We start from the raw sequence: 8,325 nt of genomic DNA, 5'->3' as shown, positions 1-8,325 counted from the left end.
ATAAAGGCAGTCATGGAATAGCAACACAATTGAGAGCCTATTGACAGGTTTTGTCCACCAATGAAAAAGTGCACTACAGTAGCTAATGGAATGCAAGGCAGCAGCAGGATGGACAGAAGGTTGTCTGATAAGTACTGGCCAAAGATGCTTTTAACCACTTAAAATTCCCCCTTTTAGCCTCAGGTGATAAAGTCCAGAGCTCCTTTATTTTTAATAGCTAACACATCCTGGTACAGGAAGACATTGTGTAAAGTTCCACCAGGTGGAAATACACTATCTCTCTCTCACTGCCATCTCTTGCTCTCCACTAGCTAGTAAATGCCCATGTTGGGTGTGGGATTCAGCAGCTAAAAGGTGAAAGTGAGGGAGGAAATATTGTGTAGCTCTACCTAGGAGAACTTTACGCTGTACCCTTCTGTTCCATGATTTGTTGACTATTAAAGATACAGACCCCTATCCAGTATTCAGTTTGGCATAATCTTGAGTTATTGTGATATTTATTGTAAACGATGAAGTAACCAGTCAATAGCAGTTTATCGAGCTTAAGAAAGAACTTCACAGAGGCAATCTTTTTTTCTTCTTTTATAAGGCAGAATAAAATATATTTTATTGGTAGATTATTCAATGTCTGACTGTTAACAGAGACATGCACATATATTTGCCCTTAGAAAACAGGAATACAAAGGATTGTTTCAAAATATATGACAGTACCCCGTGTGCAGGCATGAACAGTGACATACAGTACATGTCAAAGTGTGTTTCTTCACGTACTAGGTAGTCTAGTCCCCTTGTTTTTAACCCAGAGCAAGCTAAATATTGTTTGTTGCACTGAGATATTGTAATGTTCATTTTATGCCAGATGTGCTCAGCTTCATTCATTACTACCTCCTGGTATCTTCACCCAGGATCTATCAGAGATTGAAAATCTTAGCTCATGTCAAGATTTCAGGCAAACCTCTAGTTATAGAAGATGTGGGATGACAGAGAGGTGAATGGAAACCAAATGGAATTGAGAGTCAGTCCAAGGGTTAAAAAAACACTTGAGTGATGCTCTCTGGTGGTCTCCCATTCTACAATAATAAGTTGATCTCCTAGGACTGGTGGAGAGTTTTGTGGGATGTGGGAGAAAGCTTGCCATATTGGTGCTGGCACCTCCCAGTGGAAACCATGTTTTGTGTTGGTTTTTTTTCCTTCTTAATGCTCCTATATACAATGTCTGAGAAAATAACATGGCTGCTGCCACAATGTCCTAAAAGTTAATTCCACCTTCAAAACGTTTACTGGAGTCCCACCAATGAATCTCAATTACAGTAGACCCATTGAATGAATTGCTGAGAGGTGACACATAGTCAGACCCCAGTGATTCAATGGGTCTCTTCTGGACAGAACTAAAAATAAGATTTAGGCCATTGTTGAAAACAAAGGTGTTATTTACCTCAAGCTGGTAATTCTGTGGTATTTGGTTTAATGTGCTCTTTGAAAAAAAACAACAAGAGGGATCAGGATGGTGCTGTGTAGTGCTTCTGTGTCTGATGAAATCCAGATGCCAACCCTATACTCCTTCTAATTCTAGCCTAACTATGGCTGTCCCAAAGCCTTTCAAATAGAGTACCTGAATGACCGCATACTAAAGGCAGTGGGATAGGCTTTCTCTGCCCTCCTTCCCTTGCTTGAGCACTGCTTACCAGTGCGGTATTGCATTCAAGTGACATATTTATCTTGAGTGTTTCCAGTTCTTCCCTTATCAGTGCATTCTCTCCCATTACCACCACCACCATGCAAAGGCACCACTGGCAGATCCCTTTAGCTGCCACAAGACATGTCTCTGGGTTGCAACCTGGCAATACCATTCATAAATATGTGCAAACTGAGATGAGAACCTCATCTGTTCCTTGATCAAACTCTGGTTTCAGATATAAAAGAATGGTTAAAAAATTCTTAAGCAGGACAGGACTGCCTTTAAGTGGCTTTAATTTCAATGAGCACATTGGAGCACTAAAAGAATAAAGACCAACATTCACAGGATATAGTAGACTCATGACTGGAGATTCCGATGTTATTTCAAAGCTGAAAAATCATCCATAAAATGGATGAGGTGGGTGCTGGGATAGGATCAGTGCTGTGTCACTTGACCTTTCCCTTGATCGAATTACACACACCACAAAAGGAGTTTTGGCAGATATTAAAAGACAGGTACTCGTGTTGTATTGGCCTAAATCCTATTAGTGGCCCCTGCTACTGTAGCCCCATTAAGTCAATGGTAACTTGGGGTGCATTGATATCAGTCTAACTGCCATGACACCATTCTACAGAATCATGGAATTTGTAGTTATGTGGGGCAGCAGTAGTCTTTGTCAGAGAAGGCTAAAGACCTTGTAAAACCACAAATCTCAGGAAACCATAGAATGCAGCTACAGCACTTAAGGTGGTGTTAAACTTCATTATTTCAATCTTGTAGATGCACTTTTGATAATTCAACACATGTGTAAATTCATTTGATTCATCAAGTCTACTCTAGATGAAATTAACAATAGAATTCAGGATTCTGTATTTCCTCCAGTGAGGTCAATATTTGCCAGACAAGAATGGGGAATATCTGCCCATTCCAGATGTTTTAGACCAGAATTCCCACAATGGCTGACTAATGGGCATAACAGGTAGGGCTTTTAAGAGCTGTAATCCAAAATATCTAGAGGACCAAAGATTTTCCAACTCTGAGTTTGTTTCTGAATACCAATTTGCTGGGTGGGAAAGCATGCAACAACACAATAATCCACCCATCCCCAATGTCTATCTAATTTGACTAAAGCTCTGAACCCATTAGATACAACACAGACACAGCACCAAGCTTTGGAAAAATATACTGGAAACATATACCACAGATTTCCCACACCACATACATTTCACCCTATGTTGGGATACTAGGCCACTGTTATACGTGTGATTGGTAGGTCACATGCTGATAATCATCACTCTCCATGAGTAGTGGCTGTGTTTCCTCTGAGATCCGTCTCTTCTTCCGACATCGTAGTGTAATTACTCCAGCAATCAACATTAGAATGGCACCCACCACAGCAGCTCCCACCAGCCAGGGCCAAATCTGACGTGCTTGCTCCAAATAAGGTAGAAAAAAATTCTGGAAGGGATTGGCTGTAAAGAGAGAGAGAGAGAGGAAGAAAATTATCTCAATTTTCCATTATAAAACAAGATTCATTGGGAAGCCAAAAATTTCAAGAAGAGTCAAAGTTGTGGAAAGAGATGGCTCCAGCAATGCTTGCTTCTTCAGCCACAGTGTCATCAAGTGGTGCTAGAGCCAAATTGTACTTCTACCACATGGAAAATTTGTCTTTATGCTGGACATAACGAAAACAAAAATAATGACCACAGAAGTTCTACATAAGTTCAACCTAGATAATGTGGAAATCAAAACAGTCAGATTCCCTGTACCTTGGATCAAACATTGATCACAACAGAGACTGCAGTCCAGAAACAATAATAATAATAATAATAATAACAACAACAACAACAACAACCAAGCAAAATAGGAATGGGAAAGGCCTCCATGAAAGAACTAAATAAGATCCTAAAGTGTAAAGATATACAACTAAGCACTAAAGTCAGAATTGTTGAAGCTATTGTATTCCCTATTACTATGTATGGATGTGAGATGCAAGACAGTGAAAAAAGTAGATAGGAGGAAAATTAATTCATTTGAGATGTGCTGGAGAAGAGTGTTGAGGATACTGTGGAAATCCAGGAAGACAAACAAATGGATTCTACAACAGAGCAAGCCTGTACTCTTTCTGCAAGCCCAGATGATCATATTGAGGCTGTCTTACTTTGGCCACACCATAAGAAGGCATGATACATTAGAAAAGACAATAATGCTAGGAAAAGTAGAAGGTCATAGAAAAAGGGGAAGACCATACACCGGATGAATATACTCCATTGGTGAAGTCACAGACCTCACTTTGCAGGACCTGGGCAGAACAGTTGAGGACAATGGATCTTGGAGATGTCCCATCCACAGGGCAGTTAACAACAACATCATCCTCCATGCTGTGAACACTCTTGTTATTAACTGCTGTCTTCAAATACACTACTGGATGGAGCTCTTAATAAGGGGATGTTATATTTCTTTTCAATTATGTTTAAAATGCATATATAAAAACCTTCTTTTTAACTTATGTTTCTAACTGGTGTGCTTTAAACAGAACTTTGGTTTAATTTTCTTAACTTTTGTATTAAAAGTTTTTTTTAAACTGCTTTTTGTTTCAAATGGTTGTGAGCAAAATGCCTGTTAGGAAAATTATGTTCTTCAAGGAAAAGTCTCACAGCCTAATGCATAATTTAAGCTGTGATGACATTGCTGTTGGGTTTCTTTAACATTTTGTGGTTCTGATCCACTGAGTCCAGCTCGCCGAGATTGAGGGACGGTCAAAAACTGAGGCCACTATGAGTAATAGAATCGTAGATTTGGAAGAGACCACAAGGCCATCCAGTCCACCCCTGCCATGCCAGGAAATCCAAATCAAAGCATCCCCGACAGATGGCCATCCAGCCTCTGTTTGGAAGACTCCCAAGGAGGGAACTCCATTACACTCCAAGAAGGAGTGTGTGTCCACTGTCAAACAGTCCCTTACTGTCAGGAATTCCTCCTAAGGTTGAGGTGGATCTCTTTTCCTTTAGCTTGCATCCATTGTTCCAGGTCCTGTTCTCTGAGCAGCAGAAACAAGCTTGCTCCCTCTCCTCAATTGACATCCGTTTCAATATTTAAAAGGTCTATCATATCACCTCTTAACCTTCTCTTCCCAGGCTATAACATCCCCAGCTCCCTAAGTAGGCCTTTGAATACAATACAGAAAATAATAGTTTTACTGTGGACATAAAGAGGTTTAAAAGAGGTGGGCAACTAAACCTAAAGGCAAAGCATCTCCTTCCAAGTGAAGCTCACCTTGTTTACTAGGGTCCTAGAGTTGAACTAAACCAGGGCTGTTCAAATGACAACTATAGATGACCTCGTTACTTAATGGCTGTATAGAAAGGGAATTTCGCAGGTATGTCGTCGTGTTTGGCTCAGTTATCTGGGCTTATCCAAGCCTGCTGTTGCTTCCGGTCAAACTATAGCTATCATTTGAGCTAATACTACTGATAATACCCAAACAGATTTGATTGTGGGTGTCCACCCCAGACCACAGCAGTTTGGGTAACAGTTGCATCTACACTGCAGAATCAATGTTGTTTGACATCACTTTAAATAACTGCCATAGCTCAATGAAATGTAATTCTGGGATTTGTAGTTTTGGTGAAATGTTTAGCTGTCCCGGTCAAAGAGTATGGGACCACAACAAACTACAAATCATACGATTCCATAGAATGGAGCCATGCCAGTTAAAGTGGTGTCAAACTGCATTAATTCTGCAATATGGCAGCCACCTAGATGCAGGAGGGAATTATGATCATGGCTATAGTGTTATGATTGAGACGAAGTAGCAATTTGAATATGGAATAGTTACGGATAAGTAAATCCAGGTAAAGGTTTTGTATTCCCGATTGCTGATAGATAATACAGGCCATATGCTAGAGGCCTGTTCTATTAACTAGCAATGATAGCTAAGATATCCATATCTGAAGCATATTAAGCCCATGTATTTTTCTTGTTGTGTTCCTCCAAGTCATTTTTGACTTATGGCAACCCTAAGGGGAGCCATAGGGTTTTCTTGGCAAGTTTTTTCAGAAGCTTATTCATTTTCTGAAGCTGAGAGAGTGTGACTTGCCCAAGGTCACCCAGTGGGTTTTTACCTTTGAGCAGGGAACTGAACCCTGATCTTCAAAATCATAGTGCAGTGCTTTAACCCAAGTACTGGGTGAATATGAGAGCTCACTAACAGGTCTTGCCATTCTACTGCAAATCTGGCCTACTGCACATTACAGAAATAAATAAAAATGAAACAGATAGACTTCCATATCCCTAGTTCCAAGCCCTCCATTGAGATCATAAAATGGGCACTAGCGGAAGGGTGAGATGTGACACAAAAAGTTTGCAAGAGTTTATTTGGAGCTTGGAAAATCTGGGTTTGGGGACTACAGCTCCCAAAATCCCCAGACCATGATGGGAGTTCTAATAAAAAACAACATTCCCAACTTATCTCTGTTTATTTCCCTGTGAGATCCCACTTCTCATTCTGCCACTTCCAACCTGCATGAAATAATTACATCTGCAATAACTTCAGGCACTTTCCCAATAGATCTTCTCCTGTCTTGCCTGAGCTCTCCAGAGGATCGTTACCTGCTCTAATAAGCTTGAAAGGAAATCATAATTACATTTTTAAAAAATTGACTGTTTGTGCTAATCATTAAGGGAAGGCAGATAACAATGGTAATAAGCCATACCATATAATCTACACTTACCCTCTTTTTTTAAAAAAGAAAAAAAAATCCCTTTATTTTCCTTTCTCCTGAAAGAAACCCACATAACTAAAACCCGTTTTCAAATAATTTCTTTCAACTTGACATGTTAATTCCCTCCTGCTCCAGTCAGACACAAAATCATAGGTTCGTAGAATCTTAGAGTTGGAAGAGGCCTCAGGGACCATGTAGTCCTACCCTCTGCCATGCAGGAATACACAGCTAAAATCCTCCCAAGAGATGCCCATCCGACCTCTGTTTAAAGACCTCCAAAGAAAGAGAGTCCACTATCCTCCAAGGGAGTCCATTTCACTGTCAAACAGGTCTTCCTAATGTTTTGGTGGAATCACTTTTCTTATAAATCTATTAGCTCTTGTTCTTTTCTCTGAAGCAGCAGAAAACAAGCAAGCCCCATTTCGTACATGGCGGGTATTTAAAGATGGTTACCATGGAAGCATAGTGTAGTGGTTTCAGTGTTGGAATATGACACTGGAGACCAGAGTTCGATTCCTCGTATGATCATGAAAAGCACTGGGTGACCTTGGTCAAGTCACACATTCTGAGCCTCAGGGGAATGCAATAGCAAACCTACTCTGAACAAAAAGGCTTGCCAAGAAAACCCCATTATAGGTTTGCCTTAAGATGCCATAAGTTGTAAATGACCTGAAGACACACAACCCACACACACACCATGGCACATCACTGGGAGTGGATATTAACTATCTAAAGGTCCATTATAAAAAGGAAGTGATAGGTTTATTCTCTGCTGCCCCAGTGGGTAGGATCTAATTGTTTTAATTTACAGGAGGGTAGATTTCATCTGAAGAGTAGAAGGAACCTCTTGATAGTAAGAATGCTATGGCAGTGGAATCAATTGCCTAGAGTGGTTACCGAGTCTCCTTCTCTGGACATCTTCAGGAAAATGCCGGAGAGCTTCCTGCTGGGGATGGTCTAACTGGATTTCTTGCATTGAGTGAGGGTTGGATTTGATGGCCTTTGGAGCACCTTCCAGCTCTATTCGATGATTCAATCCTAAGGGATATTTCTTAGGTATCATCAAATCTAATCAATGGCAAGCGGATAGCCATCAGCATTTGTCTAAATCAGCATAGGATTCTACTCCATTCTATCCCACTCCTTTATTTACCAGTATATACATCCTCTTTCTCCCAGAGTTGGGATCAAGGTGGCTTATAAGATTAAAGAAATGCCAGTATAAACACATGTAGCTAAAAGTTGGGATCATCCATGTCACAGTATTCCCTATTTCTATGTATGGATGTGAAAACTGGTCAGTGAAGAAAGCTGAGAAGAAGACAATCAGCCCTTTTCAAATGTGGTGCGAGTTCTACAGATACCATGAACCACCAAAAAGAAAAACATATGGACCCAAGAGTAAAGCAAGCATGAACTCTTATTAGAAGCAAAGACTATTAAACTGGGGCTGTTGTGTGTTGGGCATTTCATTAGATGACATGACTCATTGGAAAATAAAATATTGCTGAGGAAAATGGAAAGCAGAAAGACCACATTACACATGGATTTACTCAGGCTGCATCTACACTGCAGAGCTGATGCAGTCTGATACTGCTTTAATTGCCATGGCTCAGTGCTATGGAATTCTAGGATTTGTACTTTTGAGAAATATTTACCCTTCTCTGTCAAACAGATCTGGCGCCACAACATACCACAAATCCCTTAATTCCATAACATTGAACCAAGACAATTAAAGCTATGTAAAACTGCATTAATTCTCAAGTGCAGTAGCTGCAACCAAGGAAGCCACAGCCCTGAATTTACAAGACCCCAACAGGGCTGCTCCTACCAGGGCCTCTTGGGAGTCACCATTCATAGGATCACCATAACTCAAAGCTGACTTGATGGCACATATGAGCAAGCTTAACACCTTCAAATTGA

General features: G+C 40.4%; 1 protein-coding gene across 1 annotated transcript in view; it reads right to left on the bottom strand.

The window, feature by feature from the left end:
- Positions 1 to 2,814: 2,814 nt before the first annotated feature.
- Positions 2,815 to 8,325, bottom strand: part of TYR (tyrosinase) — an 85,863-nt gene continuing 80,352 nt past the window's right edge. The window contains exon 6 of the mRNA XM_042459225.1: positions 2,815 to 3,150. Within this exon, the coding sequence (XP_042315159.1) occupies positions 2,933 to 3,150 (218 nt within the window). The 3' untranslated portion in view covers positions 2,815 to 2,932. The remainder of the gene's footprint in view (positions 3,151 to 8,325) is intronic.

Source organism: Sceloporus undulatus, chromosome 3 (assembly GCF_019175285.1).
Source record: "Sceloporus undulatus isolate JIND9_A2432 ecotype Alabama chromosome 3, SceUnd_v1.1, whole genome shotgun sequence".
Lineage (NCBI taxonomy): Eukaryota > Metazoa > Chordata > Lepidosauria > Squamata > Phrynosomatidae > Sceloporus > Sceloporus undulatus.
This window is presented reverse-complemented; position numbering and strand designations above follow the sequence as displayed.